The sequence below is a fragment of the Rhinolophus sinicus genome, linkage group LG07, assembly GCF_036562045.2.
Source record: "Rhinolophus sinicus isolate RSC01 linkage group LG07, ASM3656204v1, whole genome shotgun sequence".
In the NCBI taxonomy this organism is placed as follows: Eukaryota; Metazoa; Chordata; class Mammalia; order Chiroptera; family Rhinolophidae; genus Rhinolophus; species Rhinolophus sinicus.
In genome coordinates this window covers 50,688,475-50,704,511 of record NC_133757.1, presented here as the reverse complement: position 1 = coordinate 50,704,511, position 16,037 = coordinate 50,688,475, and the positions used below count along the sequence as shown (strand labels likewise).

Sequence of the window (16,037 nt, the reverse complement as noted above, 5' to 3'; positions counted from 1 at the left end):
GCATGCCCAGGGGCAGTGAGGGGGCACCAAACCTTTGGGAATCCCCAAAAATAAGAAGCGTAAATGTATAAGGCAGTAAAGAACAGTAGCTCAGCATTTCTGGGATGAAAGTCAGATCAGTTCAGTTCTGGCGATGCTGGCAGAGGAAGTGGCTCCTTCACTGTTGGGCTCTTGGCCTTGTAGCCTAGTCCCCTAGGACAGCTTTCCTGGAGGCAGGGGTCCTTGTACAGGCTGTTTGAAGGCTCCAGTGGAAGCCACCGCCCAGGTCTGCACCTCCCTGGGGCTCTTGGCTGGGAGGCCTCTCTGGCACAGGTGGCGGCGTGGGATGTGGTCCAGTGTCCACAGCAGTCCGAGGCGTCGCCTTGCCCCGGCTCTGCAGTGCCACGGGCTCGGGTCCTGTCCGGCTTGCTCGCTCACCTGCCTTGTTCTGTTTGTTTTGGCTGCTCTGCCTTGCCCTGCCCTGCCCTGGCTGGCTAGCTGCCCCGCTCCGCACTGGGAATGGCAGCTCGGTGCCTGAAGGACGGAGCTCCCGGGACAGAACAGCCCCCTCTGCAGGCATGCAGCCCCAGCCTTCTCTCTGCTCCTCAGCCAGTAAGTGTGAGGGAGGCACAGTCTGGCTTCCGTCTCCCTGGCTCATCTGAAGCCCCTCAGGGGTCCCCCCAGAGGTGTCAGCCCAGCCCAGCTCTCCATTTTAGTAAGCTTTGGGAGCTCAGCCTCTGCTAGGTGGGGGAGCTGATTGGAGATGCTGTTCACCAGGCAGGGGCCCCTGAGACCGGGGCCCAAGGACATAAAAAGAGTGGGTGGAAGAATGTGAAGTGGTGGGAAGAGGAGAAAGTCTCTGGGATGTCAGTGGGCCTTGCCTCAGCAGCGAGCCAGGAAGAAAGGCCAAGTCGGAAGTCAGGTCAGAGGCGATGGGAGCTGGGGTGCTAGTGAAATTGCCATAGCCCGGAAACCATGTTAGGATGTGGTGTTTCCTGAGGCTCAGCATGTCATATTAGGGCTTGGGGTGAGACAGATGGTGAGACACATCTGAATTTGAATCCCAGCTACACTACCGTCAGAAATGTGTGAAGTAGATTAAACCTCCCAGAGCTTCATTTTCCTAACCTGTAAAGTGGGAATAAAATGGCCCTTACCTTATAGCATTGTCATGAAAAATAAATGAGATGGTATAGTGTCTTGATATGATGATGCCTTGCTGGGTTAATGGTAGCTCGTGTGTATGTTTTCAGTTGTGCCTAAAAATTTGTATTTTTAGATTATGCCTTTGTCTGCTTCTTTTTCTCCTACCATCTATCCTTTGAGTGTTTCTAAACACAATCCTCTTCACCCATAGGGCCCCAGTCAGGTCCTACAGATGGGTTTGGTGGGGTTGGAGGGGTGTGTGTGTGTGTGTGTGTGTGTGTGTGTGTGTGTGTGTATACACATACCTGCTTACCTCTGTAAAGTGGATAGAGCTTGTCGGTTCCCCTAACCTGCTGCTTTTTCGCCTGGGATTGCCCCCCTGAAGGTGCTGATGGCTGTGGGGCCCCCTCCTGGCTGTACTTTTGGCTGTGCTGCCCTCTCCCAGCTGTGCCTCTGGGCTGTGCTGTTATAATACTCGCATTTGTCTTGCAGCCTCTGGCTCCTGTGAGGAAAGGCTCGTGGCCTGGGCCAGCCCAGGGTTCTGGTCAGGGTTAGCCCGAGCTCAGGCCGAGCCCTCCCTTACCCTGGCAGCACCCTCTGCTAATTGTGACTCTCCCTGTAAGTGGGGTGCCCATGAGTGCAGGATGTCACCAGCTGCTCCTTGGTTTGGGATGGGGTGGAGGGCTCTGAGGGCATCAACTCTGCCTGCCTGTCAGTGTGAGCCTTGTCTTGGTTTTCCTGAGGGACACATCCTGGCATGAGAGCTGGTATGAGCTTTAGAGCTTTTCCAAGGCGTGTCTAGGGTAAACGGTGTCATCTCTCTGGTGCGAGCGTCCATTTAACAAGAGTGTTTATAGTTCCAAGATCCTTTATCCCAGAAGAGCCCTGTGGAGGAGATGAGCAGCGTGAAGAGAATTAAGCATCCATCCTAGGGCTCTGTTCATCCTTTTGGAGCCTTCATCCCTGGTTAGATTCTGCTCTCAGGCTGCCTGTTGCCCAGGGCTAGGTTCTGGACCACTGAGTGAGGGCTGGGTGGGGAGAGGGGGTATGGTATTTGAGACCTGACTGAGCCCCTTCAGGTGAGAGACATAAGTGGGTGGTGGAAACAGCCTTATCGGGAGATGCTTCTTAGAGAAGCTGAACCTTCTGGGGATGGGATACAGACTCTGGCCAGAGTATTAATGATGTGCCAGGCTCCTCAGCTGTTAAAGACATGAGTGTTTTCTGCATCCTGGTTGTTGATGGAGATGGAGACAAAGGCCAGAGAACCCTAACTAACGGGTGGACTTCAGGAGGAGGGGGTCGTTAGCTCTACAGACAACAGAGGGAGGATGGAGAAAAAGGTGGGCTCACTCTTCCTGCAAAGGGCCTTAAAGACAGAGAAGAGGGAGGCCTTTGTCAAAGAGGTCACAGGGGATTCTTGAAGTGCTGGGGAGGCCTCTCCGTCACTTGGGGGCTCCCCAGTCCCACACAGGTAAATTGCTGGGTGTTTTCCCCCCACAGTGCGAAAACAGGAGATCATTAAGATCACAGAACAACTGATTGAGGCCATCAACAATGGGGACTTTGACGCCTACACGTGAGTAGAGACCCATTTCCTTGAGATCCAAGTCTCTGGAGGCTTCTTCCTCCTCCCAAAAGCAGCGAGGACCCTGGGAACAGGGAAGGCTGGGCCTTGGGCACAGTGTCTGAGTTAAACACCCGGCCACTAGGCTGGGAACCCTTCCAGTTGGATACCCTATGACAGCCTGCCTGCGGTGTCCTGGTGGTGGGCTGAAGGGGCAGGGCTAAGCAGCTCAGCAGGCAAGCCCCCAAGTTCTTAGCCATCTTCTCAGGTCTAGCCCACAGCGAACCTGCTGCAGGACAGACACTGCTGACGAGGCTGAAATATACAGGTAATTCCCACAGAACACTGACAGGCCACTTTTCTCTTTTTTCCTGCAGGAAGATTTGCGATCCAGGCCTCACTTCCTTTGAGCCTGAGGCCCTTGGTAACCTCGTGGAGGGAATGGATTTCCATAAGTTTTACTTTGAGAATCGTGAGTGGGTTCGTGCTGCTGATATACTCCTGCCTGCCCCTTCACCCCCTTTGCCTCTGTCCCCGCTCACACTCCTCTTCCCAGTTGCCCGCTTTTCCCTTATTTGACCTGCCTGCTGCACCCTGATCTGTGTGCTTGCCTCCTTGTGCCCTGAGAATGGTCTTAGATAGCACCTTTGAGGGCCTGGCTCCACAGCACCACGTGCCGCTTCATTCTGCAGCTGCCTCATGGGCCACGCTAGCTGCTATAATCAGGGTCACTGTATTTCTTTAAACCTCACCTCTTTCCAAGATGATGAGAAACTATTTGCTATGAGGATGAGATGTTCTCCCCAAGTAATAATGAAGCTCTGTGTCTCAGATTTCACATTAGAGGAAATTAATGCCAGGATAAGAATGTGCAAGCAAGTAACGGCACTGTTGGTGATATGTGAAATTGGAGGTTGTGGCTAGGGTCCTCCTGAATATCGAGAGAGACAGGCGTCCTGGCTGGGGGTTATACGCTGGACAGTTTGTGGACGTCGTAAGGGATAAGCTGAGTCGTCACCTCTCATTTTTGCTCTCTACTTTCTAAGACCCTCCCCACCTTATTTTTTTCTTTTCCTTTATCCTGGGTCTTCCCCATAGCGCCTTGAATTTTATTTTGTCACTGTTTTCTAACGGTCATCTCCTCTATGTCTCAGCTGCAAATGTAAACCCTAGATTATCTAAGTAATTCTGTTAGCCAGAAGCAATTCCGGAGTTTATAGAAACTCTGGGCAAGGTTTCATGTAGCCCCTCTCTAACATTTGAATTGAACTAAGATGTGAATCTCAATAAAAGTAACACAATTCAGTGTTTGCTGATAATGGCAATCCAACTTCTTTTGGCTTTCCCCCAGAGGATACTGGGAACCCTAGGAATATCCTGAGCTTGAATTCAATGATTCTATTTTAACTTTGGACTTTTTTTTTTTAATCACAAATCAATTTTAAATATTTTAAGTTCTTGATTTTGCTCTACAGCCCTAATTAGGGACAAGCCAACCCTTATGAAATCTAAACACCAGCCTGACAGAGTAGAGAGATCATAGCCTTCAGTTGAGAGTCAGGTGGGCCTGAGTTCAAATGTTGTGATTTGGGCAAGTTACTTAACCTCCTTGAGCCTATCTCCTTATAACAAAGAGATTAATATTGACCAAAGAATATAGCTCATGCATGTAAAACCCCCAGAGCAATGTCTGATTAAAAAGTAGTAGCTGCTATTATCATTGTTCCCCACCTTTCTCTTCCTTTTGGATAACTGACATTAATGTGGTAGGGTTTCCTGGCCTTTGGAAGGCATGTGGGGGAACATAGAGACTCCGGTAATTGTTGCTGGAGACGGGCTGAGACCTAGAAGGTTGGGAGGAAAGTGCCTGGCCCCGGCCTGACGCCCTCCTACCTCCCCCATCCTGCCCTGCCCCCTGCAGTCCTATCCAAGAACAGCAAGCCCATTCACACTACCATCCTGAACCCTCACGTCCACGTGATTGGAGAGGACGCAGCTTGCATCGCCTACATCCGCCTCACCCAGTACATCGACGGGCAGGGTCGGCCTCGCACCAGCCAGTCAGAGGAGACCCGGGTCTGGCACCGCCGGGATGGCAAGTGGCTCAATGTCCACTATCACTGCTCAGGGGCCCCTGCTGCACCGCTGCAGTGAGCTCAGCCACAGGTGCACCTGGTGGGGGGTGGAGAGGGGCCGGGACAGGTGGGGTCAGGAGGAAGGGGCGGTTGAGAGGTGGGATTGGGGGAGGAGATAGGGTCCATCCCAGAGGAATGGCCAGGGCTGGACAATGTGGTTGTCAGAAATTATGCTGTGAAATCAGACAGACTTGGGTCCAGCTCCAGGATTCCAGATTGGGTGACCTTGGACAGAGTACTTCCTTTCCCTAAGCCTCAGTTTCCTCAGCTGTCAAAAAAAGGGAAAGAGTGGTGCCTACCTCATTAAGTTGTGAGAATTAAATAAGATACTTATAAGTAAAGCATTTAGTTCATGGTTCAGCAAATGGGAGGTAATGTTATATTTAAATACTAGCTTCTCCCCCATTTGCCACCTTCTCAGGCAGACTTGGCCACATGTGTAGTGTGTTTAAGTCCCTGGAACTCATCTGTGTGCTTACTGTCCTCTGTTCTGTTACCACGTCTATCCTGTTTGACAGGGGCATTAGGAGATCCCAGCTGGAGGTCGAACCTTCGCAGCCAGTGGCTCTGGAGGGCCTGAGTGACAGCGGCAGTCCTGTTCGTTTGAGGTTTAAAACAATTAAATTACAAAGCGGCAGCAGCCAATGCACGCCCCTGCATGCAGCCCTCCCGCCCGCCCTTCGTGTCTGTCTCTGCTGTACTGAGGTGTTTTTTACATTTAAGGAAAAAAAAAAAAAAGAAAAAAAGATTGTTTTAAAAATATGGAATCCATACCATGATGCGTTTTAAAACCACCGACAGCCCTTGGGCTGGCAAGAAGGCAGGAGTTTGTATGATGCCCATCCTGGCATGAGCAGCCCTGAAGAGGTGAGCTTGGCCTCTGGCCTCCATAGACTCAGGGGACCAGGCAAGAACTCTGACAGAGCTTTTGGGGCCGTGATGTGATTGCATCCCCTGAGGTGGCCTGCCTGCCCGCCCCAGGTCTAGGAATGGACTTCTTCAGAATTTGCATAGGCGCCTAGAATGAGGCTGATGAGAACAGCGTGGCCATCAGACCTACTTGGGAGAGAACACAGAGCTCCCAGCCTGCTGTGAAGGCAGCTGAGAAGCAGCGGCCTCAGGACTGAGGGCCCGGATGTTGCTGTACTGTTCCATTTAGTGTAGAAAGGAAGAGAATTGGTGCTGCGGAAGTATGTCCCCTACGAAGCCGATGAGAAACCTCGTGCTAGTCTGACATGTACTCACTCATCCATTTCTATAGGATGCACAATGCACGTGGGCCCTGACATTGAGGCCCAATCCCTGCAGTGGGGAAGGGGGAGGGGTTGCCGCTTCGCTTCGTGTTCGTTTTCTTATAACTTAGCAAGGAGAGAGCCAGACCCTGGTCAGGGCTCCCCTTGCTGCCTTTGGCAGTTCTGTTTCTATGCTGATCTGGACCATCTTTGTCTTGCCTTTTCATGGTGGTGGTCCCCATGCTGACCCTCATCTGGGCCTGGGCCCTCTGCCAAGTGCCCCTGTGGGATGGGAGGAGTGAGGCAGCGGGATTGAGTTGATGGTTGTCTCTATGCATTCAGGCTGCCCTCGGGGCTGCCTCCCTTCTTACTATTCCCTTGCTGCACGTCCATCTCTTTTCCTGTCTTTGAGATTGACCTGACTGCTTTGGCAAGAAGTGTCCTCTTTAAAGCGGCCTCTTTACTGACCAACTGAAGTATAGACTTTACTGCTGGACGTTCTGCATGGGCATCATCCCCCCACCACCTGCATGTGCCCAAAAGAGGTGTCCAGAGCCAAGGCTCCTACATTCATTGTCCCTCTCTGTGCTCAAGGAGTTCCATTCCAGGAGGGAAAGATCTATACTCTAAGCAGATAACAGAGAAGATAATGGAGGAGCAATTGGTCATGGCCTTGGTTTCCCCAAAACAACTCTGCAAACTTATCTGCACTATTGGGGGAAAGATGGGTAGACCCCAGCTCCCTGGACTACCTTCAAAGAGACAAAGCTACAGGTTTACCTTGGAGCCAGCTGAGAAGAGAGCAGACTCACAGGTGCTGGTGCTTGGGTTTAGCCAGGCTCCTTCGAGCACCTCATGCATGCCCCAGCCCCTGGGCCCTAGCCCTTTCCTGCCCTGCAGCCTGCAGTACCAGCACTAAGACACCTTCACCACAGGGTTTGGTTTTGCTGGCTTGAAGACAAATGGTCTTAGAGTTCATTAAGACCCATAGCTTCATATGGCTGCTCCAGCCCCACTTCTTAGCATTCTTACTCCTCTTCTGGGGCTAATGTCGGCATCTATAGACAATAGACTATTAAAAAAAAGAGTCACCTTTTAAACAGGAAATGGAAGGCATTTGATGCAGAATTTTTGCATGATGACATAGAAATAATTTAAAAATAGTGTTTGTTCTGAATGTTGGTAGACCCTTCATAGCTTTGTTACAATGAAACCTTGAACTGAAGATATTTAATAAAATAACCTTTAAACCGTACATTGTGTTACTGCTGTTGGAGGCTTATGGCCAGAGGCTTAGAATTTAGTAGCCTGGGTTGCAAAGCTTCAGATGGAGAGAGATGTACCTTCCCCTCCTCCTTTTGGGCCCATTTTGGAATAAAACTTCCTCATAAACTCATCCAACCCACCGGGCTGCTGAGGCGAGTTTGGGGTAGGGGAGGAAGGATTTGGGGCCCTGGGTAGTGGGCCAGTGGTCTCGCCCCGCCTCAGGCCCCGCCTGCGCCAAGAGTCGCCCCCGCCCCCTCTATCAGTGGGCCGGCCCACCTCCCCCCCTCCGCGGGGCTGAGTGGACGAGCCCGTCCCCCTCGGCCCGCCCCTTCTCGGGGAGGTGCGGCGTCCGACGCTCACCAGACTGTGCCACCGAGCGGAGAGCAGGGGGTACTCCTCTGCGGCTGGGGCGCGGAACCCACCGTCTCCGAGGCTGAGGCTCGGCCGAGCGCTGCAGACGACGGTTCGGCTGCCCGGCAGCTCGACTGCGCGGCTGCCCGGCACAGAGGCGGCGGGGACCTTAGCGGAGGCCGTGAGCGGCAGCGCGCCGCCTCCCCCCAGTGGGAGCGGTGGTTGGGCCTGGCTGCGGCAGAGAGTTCGCTGGGAGATGGCGGAGCCGCCGCGACGCGGCCCGAGGCCCCGAGAGCAGGGAAGCCGGGCAGCCCCGGGACGCGGCGGAGCCCGGGGACAGCGGGGAGGCCGCCCAGTCCGCCGGGTGAGCTGCCCCTGAGGCTATGCCCCACACACACGGTCGGCTGCAGTTCTTCCCCTCAGACTTCCCCTCTGTTGCCACCGTAACCACCCTCAGGGTGGTCCTGGACGGCCCCTCACCGCGGCCCTTCGCGCCCCTTGCCCTGTGACCCTTTCACTACCCTCCCTTGTAGTGGCCACACTCCTCAGCTCTCTCCCTCGTTACGGGGCTCCTGCTCCCCTCGGGGCTGCCCAATGCCTGCCTTCGATGTCACCCCAGACTCTCCTCATCGCGCCTCTTGCCCCTTCTCCTTTGATGCTCCACATCCGGTGCTGTCTTCATATCCACCTGTGACCCCACATTCCTCCTCAGCAGCGTTACTCCTTCCGTGCCCCGGTGTGCCATCCCCCCGTGCCCGTGTCGCCACTCGATATCCCCTCCTCCCACAACATCTGCTTATCTCCCAGCGCGGGGCCCACACCCCCGCCTTCCCCAAGCCCTGTCACTATGGCTCCCTCCCAGCCCAGGCCTGGATGAGCCCTTTGGTTTCTCCCTCAGAAATCGCCCACCGCTGCACACACATACAGCACCCCCCTTACTCCCTGTTCCTACCAATAGCTCCCTCCGCACCACTTCCCTAAATATTGCTGTTTCTTCTAGGTATGAAGCTAAAATGCAGTGGTGAAGAGCACGGGATATGGAGCTTGGCAGGCCTGATTTGGAATCCCAGTTCCTCCACTGACTGAGCTGTGTGATCTTGGGCAAGTTACTAAGCTTCTCTGGGCCTCAAGATTACTCATGTGAAATGGGGATAACAATCGTATCTACCTCTTACTTATCTCTTAAGGCTGGTGTGAGCATTAAATATTTGGAAAGCTCTTAGAAGAAGGTCTGGCAAAGAGTAAGCTCTCAGTAATGTTAACTATTATATTTAATGCACCCCCAGTATCCACTTACCCTTCACTGACTTCTCACTACTGTGTTTCCCCCAGAGTTGCCTCTAATTCTTAGGGCTCACCCCTTCCCATCACCATTTTGACCCTCTCACAATTCTCTTTTCATGTCAATTAGTGTTACCTAGGCCAAAGGTGAACTATTCTTAAATCATGTCTCTCGATTCTGAAGGACCCTGTCTCTGCCTAATAACACCTGAGATGTGTATGTTTGAGGGTGGGTGGTTGAGAGGGATTGCCAGCCACTGGCCTTACTAGGAGTGGCTATGGTAGGGAGTGACAATAAAGCTTCTAGAAGTAGTCTATCCATTTAAGAAAAAAGTATCCAAAATTAGGTCCCTTAAAACTGTTTCCTCATCACACTGACCTTACTCCTCTCTTTTGGTTGGATGTTACTTAAGGTCCTGTTGCTCTGTCATCCAGCTCCACTCAGTTTGCTGTTTTTGTAACAGAACTCAGTTCTTCATGTCTCTCCAGGCTAGCTCAGGCCGCTTCTGAGCTTTTCATGGATGAGGGTATAGTACCACCTAGGCTAAGTTAGGAAGGAGAACTGGAGTGGATAGGGAGAGAGACTCAGCTCTCTGGTTTTTCTCGGGTCCCAGTGATGTGGCCTGCTCTGGGGTTACATTTTTATCACTGCTTCTGACACTGGCACGATGAGGTGAAAGGCAGAGGATGAGTAATTAATTTGTCACAAGCAGTGGAAAACAGAGTCCCTAAGTTCTGGGTTTGGAAGCTAGTAGAATGTTTAGCTAGCACCATTTCTCTTTCCTCTTGAATTTGCCCACCATAGTGTCCACTTGACTGCAAGTTCGTTAATGCTGTTAGCCTGTGATGTTGGGTTTGATTGATGAAGATTAACAAACTCACGAGTTTCCTCTTATCTGATATTTTGTTGGAGCATAAGACTTCTGGGGCTTTCCGTCCCTTCCTCATAGGAAGACCTGAGCTCCTAACTGCTCGGTCATGGGCTGGGAACTCCTTTCAGAACACGTTCATTTTCAGCCTTCTGGGCTGTTTGGTCTCTTATTGATGATTTATTCCTTTCCAACCCTTGAATATAATGCTCCAGCTCTGAGCTTAGCTCAGAGAGGGAAATCTAGACAGTATTCTAAGAAGGGAAACAACCTCTGAAGCTAAGGTATGAGATTCAGATTGTGGTGTTCTACAATTTTTGTTTTCTTTGTTTGAGAACAAATCATCCTGTGAGCAGAAGGTAAGAGAGATGTGTGAAGAGGGTAATGGATTAATGACACAGTTTCAAAGGGAGAAATAATCCATTGATTTCTGTTCCTTACAGATAGGAGGGGACGAGATTGTGAACTCTGATGACCTCTGATGTGAGGAGCTCGAGCCAAGGGTGGAGCCTGGCTAGATTTGCATCCTGAAGCTATGGGCCAGGGGGCCATGGTGACCTGACACCAATGGACTCTGTCCAGTTGCCCCCTGTTGCCCCTTCTCCCTCCCCTACCCTATGCTAAGGGGACTTGTCTCCACATCTTCGGGGAACTGACCCTGAAGGCATCCCTTTCCCCTCTTTTCATATCCTTCCACCCTCCCAAGAAAGCCCCATCCTGTACCCTTCCTACCTCCTGTCCCTGAGGTCGTCCCCATCCCTGCCTCCCCCCCACCATGCTCAAGCTGTGGAAGGTGGTCCGCCTGGCTCGGCAGCTGGAACTGCACCGCCTCATACTGCTGCTGATTGCTTTCAGTCTGGGCTCCATGGGCTTCCTGGCTTACTACGTGTCCACCAGCCCCAAGGCCAAGGAGCCCTTGCCTTTGCCCTTGGGAGACTGCAGCAGTGGTGGGGCAGCTGGCTCTGGCCCTGTACGTCCTCCAGTCCCACCACGACCTCCCAGGCCCCCAGAGACAGCTCGAACGGAACCTGTGGTCCTTGTGTTTGTGGAGAGTGCATACTCCCAGCTGGGGCAGGAGATTGTGGCTATCTTGGAGTCTAGTCGTTTTCGTTACAGCACTGAGCTGGCACCGGGCCGAGGGGACATGCCCACATTGACTGACCATACCCATGGCCGCTATGTCTTGGTCATTTATGAGAACCTGCTCAAGTATGTCAACCTGGATGCCTGGAGTCGGGAACGGCTAGACCGGTACTGTGTGGAGTACGGTGTGGGCATCATTGGCTTTTTCCGAGCCCATGAGCATAGCCTACTGAGTGCCCAGCTCAAGGGCTTTCCCCTTTTTCTGCATTCAAACTTGGGGCTCCGGGACTACCAAGTGAATCCTTCCGCCCCTTTACTGCACCTCACACGCCCCAGCCGCTTGGAGCCTGGGCCACTGCCTGGCGATGACTGGACCATCTTCCAATCCAATCATAGCACGTATGAACCAGTGCTTCTTGCCAGCCTTCAGCCTGCTGAGGTGCCAGGACCGGTGCCTCGCCGGGCCCGGCTTCCCACGGTGGTACAGGACCTGGGGCTTCACGATGGCATCCAGCGGGTGCTCTTCGGCCATGGCCTTTCCTTCTGGCTCCACAAACTTGTGTTTGTTGATGCGATCGCATACCTCACCGGCAAGCGCCTCTGCCTGGACCTTGACCGCTATGTCTTGGTGGACATCGATGACATCTTTGTGGGCAAGGAAGGCACCCGCATGAAGGTGGCTGACGTGGAGGTCAGTCTTCCTTTTCCTCAGAGGCCGTTTCAAGCTCTGCCCTGTCAGACTCCCTGCCTTGGTTCTGAGCTTGTCGTAGACACAGCCCTGCTGTTTCTAGGCAGGAAGAACACTACTTCTCAGGTTTCTCCTGCTCAGTTGCTCTCTCCTGATTTCTCGTGTCCCTGCTACTTTTCTCAGGCTCTGTTGACCACCCAGAACAAACTCAGGACCTTAGTCCCCAACTTCACCTTCAACTTGGGCTTCTCGGGCAAGTTCTACCATACGGGTGAGCTTATTCCCCTGCTCCTTCAGCATGTCAGGCTTATTTGGTCTGTCCCTTCACTGTCCATGTCCCTGGGGAGACAAGTTAGAGAAAATGGGCAAGATTTGGAGTCAGAATGCTGTGAGGAGCTAGTGGGTATGAATTTAGGTGAGCATGGGCGGCTGGAGGGCACGTTGGCAAGGGGCAGATAGACAGTCTTAGGTGGGCAGACGTACCCTGGATGGAAAGGGGTCAGTGTTGTTACAGAACAGAGGAGGGCACAGAGGCGACTGGCTGTGGTCAGTGGTCAGTGTGTGGTCATAGGGACAGAGGAGGAGGACGCAGGGGACGACATGCTGCTGAAGCACCGCAGAGAGTTCTGGTGGTTCCCCCACATGTGGAGCCACATGCAGCCACACCTGTTCCATAATCGCTCCGTGCTGGCTGACCAGATGAGGCTCAACAAACAGTTTGCTCTGGTGAGACCCTTGGATCTCTTCCCCATACTTTTCCCCAGAGATAATGCTTTCTTTCCAACCTTCCCCTAATGGGGTACCCTTTTCCTACCCTTTCCATTTTTCTTTCTGTGGAGGCATCCCCACCCTCTTTACCCTCTGCTCCCCAAACCTCACCAGGTCCTGGTAAGAGTTTATGCCATTCCCAGGAGCATGGGATTCCGACGGATCTGGGGTATGCTGTGGCCCCCCACCACTCGGGTGTGTACCCCATCCACTCGCAGCTCTATGAGGCCTGGAAATCTGTGTGGGGCATCCAGGTGACCAGCACTGAGGAGTACCCCCATCTCCGCCCTGCCCGCTACCGCCGTGGCTTCGTTCACAACGGCATTATGGTGAGGGACTCCCAGTACAAACTTGAATCCAACTCCCACATTTTGACATCCTCCAACCTGCACTGACTTGTGTTCTGTCAGCTGCCAGTCCAGTTCACCCACATAACGGGGTAGAGGGGTAAAAAGTCATAATGCACTTGGCAGGAGTCTGATTAACTTCAGACCGAGTCCTCCACAAACCCAGGGAATGTTCATGCCTCTGGACTTTGGTCCTTACTCCACTCCTCACCCACCTTTCATATCTCATCTAGCCCTGTTTCTTCTTTCCCCTCCAGGTGCTGCCACGGCAGACATGTGGCCTCTTCACTCACACAATCTTCTACAATGAGTATCCCGGAGGCTCTCGTGAACTAGACCGGAGTATCCGAGGTGGCGAGCTCTTTCTGACAGTGCTGCTTAATCCGGTAAAGTGCTGAGAAAGGGCTAGAAGATTGGAGAGCCAAAGTGCTTGTAGGCTGGGACCTTTGCTCACCGCACCTAATTGTGAGGTGGGGTGGGCTCTCTGACTCTGACATGCAGGCACCCCCTTTGCAGATCAGCATATTTATGACCCATCTGTCCAACTACGGAAATGATCGCCTGGGCCTGTACACCTTTGAGAGCCTGGTGCGCTTCCTCCAGTGCTGGACACGGCTGCGCCTGCAGACCCTTCCTCCTGTCCCTCTCGCACGAAAGTACTTTGAACTCTTCCCTCAAGAGCGAAGCCCTCTGTGGCAGGTATGGGTGGAACTCAGGCTGACCAGAGACATGATGGGGGTGGGGACGGAAGAAAAGATTAGGCCTTATCTGCTTCCTGGCCTCCTTCAGAACCCCTGTGACGACAAGAGGCACAAAGATATCTGGTCCAAGGAGAAAACCTGTGATCGGCTCCCCAAGTTCCTCATTGTGGGACCCCAGAAGACAGGTGAATCATCCTTAGTCAACTTTTCTGCCCTGCCTTAAACTCAGGATCTTGGGTCAAGGAACTCCTTTCTCATACCCACCCCTCATTAATCCAGCCTCTTGAGACAGCGATTCTTAACCCTGGTTGTACATCAGAATTATCTGTGGAGGTAATTTTTTTTAAAGATCCACAAGTGATTCTGTTGCATAGTCATGTCTGAGAACCACTATTTTAACCCTTCCCTAGGCCTCTCTTAGACTTTCCTTTTTTCAGTCTAGTTTGGCCTAAGGGGCTTTTACTACCAAGAGTGGTTCTTGTCTCACCTCCTTCAAGCTCATGTTGTTGAGCTGGCTTCTTCTCTCCCACAATGGCCTGGGCTTTCTCTTCTGTTTAGGAACCACAGCTATTCACTTCTTCCTGAGCCTGCACCCAGCTGTGACTAGCAGCTTCCCTAGCCCCAGCACCTTTGAGGAGATTCAGTTCTTCAACAGCCCTAACTATCACAAGGGCATTGACTGGTGAGACCGGGACCCCTTGGAATGCTTCTCAGAGGAACACCCCTTTCCTCCAGTATACCCCATTCCAGCTTCCATAGCACTTCCATTGGCGCCTTCACTCTGCACATTCTCTGCGCTCCTTCTTAGGTACATGGACTTCTTCCCTATCCCTTCCAATGCCAGCACTGACTTCCTATTTGAAAAAAGTGCTACCTACTTTGACTCAGAAGTTGTACCACGGCGGGGGGCTGCCCTCCTCCCACGAGCCAAGATCATCACTGTGCTCACCAACCCTGCTGACAGGGCCTACTCCTGGTACCAGGTGAACCTGAAGCTAGGGACACATTAGGGCTTGAGGGAGGGAGGAGACAGACAGGAATAAGGGGAGGGAAATGAAAATCAGGCCTTGGAGAAGGGTGCCTATGCTGTCTGTCCACCAGAGCCAAGAGGAGGGCAGACTAATTCTATCACACCACCAATCCCTTCTCTTACTGCTCCTGTCCTTCAGCACCAGCGAGCACATGGAGACCCTGCTGCTCTGAACTATACCTTCTACCAGGTGATTTCAGCCTCTTCCCAGGCCCCGCTGGCACTTCGCTCCTTGCAAAACCGCTGTCTTGTCCCTGGCTACTATTCTACCCATCTACAACGCTGGCTGACTTACTACCCCTCTGGACAGGTACAGTCCCCCCAATAGCCCTCATTTGGGCCCCCTTTCCCCTCCGTGTCCCTTCAGCCCAGAGGCTTCTAAGGAACTACCACTTCTAAGAGGGATTGGTTAATCCCTGTCCCTAGTTGCTGATTGTGGATGGGCAAGAGCTGCGTACCAATCCAGCTGCTTCAATGGAGAGCATCCAGAAGTTCCTGGGTATCACACCCTTTCTGAACTACACACGGACCCTCAGGTGGGAGAGGATGACCCAAGAGAGGAGGACTGTGAGGGAAATGGGGAGGCAGGTTGATCATGTCTGTTTGGAAGACATGGATTTACCCTCTCGTAAGGAGAGACATGTGTCCCTGTGGGCTGGGAGTTAGTGTACATTTATGGAGCTTGGATTTTTTTTTCCCTGCCACCTAATGGCGTCTTCCTGTTGAGCAGGTTTGATGAAGATAAGGGATTCTGGTGCCAGGGACTTGAAGGTGGTAAGACTCGCTGTCTAGGCAAGAGTAAAGGCCGGAGGTACCCAGATATGGACACTGAGGTAAGTAAATTCTGGGGCAGGTTACCCCTCTTCACCTCCAAGATCTGATTCTATGTCCCACTCCTTACCATTTCTGCCTTCATTTTTCTCCTATCAGTCCCGCCTTTTTCTTACGAGTTTTTTCCGGTACCATAATTTGGATCTGTCGAAGCTGCTGAGCCGGCTTGGACAGCCAGTGCCCTCGTGGCTTCGGGAAGAACTGCAGCATTCCAGTCTGGGCTGATGTTCCAGCCTCCTGTACCAGCAAAGAGCCCTCTGCTTCCCTAAGGGGCACGCCCAGAGCAGGGCCCACAAGGGAGATTTAAGTGGCCTGGCCCCACCCCCTTCTACCTCAGTGGCCCCCAGGTCTGGGATGTCTGAGAAGGGATGGGCATCCCTTTCCCATAGCTCTGGGGTCTGATAAAGGGGCTTCCCTTGGTACCCCACATTATTACTAGCCACCTTTGACCCATGGTCTTGGAAGTTAGGGAGGAATGAGAGCGTCCAGGCAGGGTATAGAGGAACGTATTAATGAAATGATTTCCCTCTTCATCCCCAGAGTATATCTATCTATACCTGGATGTGGGAAGCAGCCCTTACTGTGGGATTAATGGCATCTACCTGTGGCCCGGCCTCCCTAATGTCATTCACATTGAATGGGGAAGAGGTCGGACAGTGGCTCATAGAGCTAGTGTGAGCCCGAGCTGTGGGCTAGAAATGTCCTTAATAAACATCCTTATTTTTCTGTTTTGTCTGCCTCACTGGAGTGGGAGAAACCTAGA

At 52.6% G+C, this 16,037-nt stretch overlaps 2 protein-coding genes across 38 annotated transcripts in view; both read left to right on the top strand.

Annotated features, from left to right (window-relative positions):
- The window catches only part of CAMK2G (calcium/calmodulin dependent protein kinase II gamma), a 52,426-nt gene extending 45,112 nt beyond the window's left edge, over positions 1 to 7,314 (top strand). For 21 of the 36 annotated variants that reach the window (XM_074339597.1, XM_074339612.1, XM_074339607.1 and 18 more), the window contains 5 exons: positions 478 to 591; positions 2,629 to 2,704; positions 3,070 to 3,164; positions 4,614 to 4,858; positions 5,346 to 7,314. In XM_074339597.1, the coding sequence (XP_074195698.1) occupies positions 478 to 591; positions 2,629 to 2,704; positions 3,070 to 3,164; positions 4,614 to 4,846 (518 nt within the window). In that variant the 3' untranslated portion in view covers positions 4,847 to 4,858; positions 5,346 to 7,314. Of the gene's footprint in view, positions 1 to 477; positions 592 to 2,628; positions 2,705 to 3,069; positions 3,173 to 4,613; positions 4,859 to 5,345 lie in introns of those variants that run through there. The other 15 variants (XM_074339603.1, XM_074339630.1, XM_074339626.1 and 12 more) reach the window with 3 other exon arrangements.
- Positions 7,315 to 7,686: 372 nt separating this feature from the next.
- Positions 7,687 to 16,000, top strand: NDST2 (N-deacetylase and N-sulfotransferase 2). 2 transcript variants are annotated; one of them, XM_019745812.2, is made up of 15 exons: positions 7,687 to 8,040; positions 8,677 to 8,777; positions 10,270 to 11,600; positions 11,781 to 11,868; positions 12,169 to 12,323; positions 12,509 to 12,694; positions 12,970 to 13,098; positions 13,229 to 13,411; positions 13,502 to 13,598; positions 13,972 to 14,095; positions 14,222 to 14,396; positions 14,583 to 14,753; positions 14,870 to 14,979; positions 15,174 to 15,276; positions 15,374 to 16,000. In XM_019745812.2, the coding sequence occupies exons 3-15, from the start codon at positions 10,602 to 10,604 to the stop codon at positions 15,497 to 15,499; spliced, it is 2,646 nt and encodes an 881-aa protein (XP_019601371.2). In that variant the 5' UTR covers positions 7,687 to 8,040; positions 8,677 to 8,777; positions 10,270 to 10,601; the 3' UTR covers positions 15,500 to 16,000. The 2 variants fall into 2 exon arrangements, with proteins under 2 accessions (XP_019601371.2, XP_019601372.1); XM_019745813.2 differs by having other exon boundaries at positions 14,870 to 14,942; positions 15,374 to 15,512.
- The last annotated feature ends 37 nt before the right edge of the window (positions 16,001 to 16,037 follow it).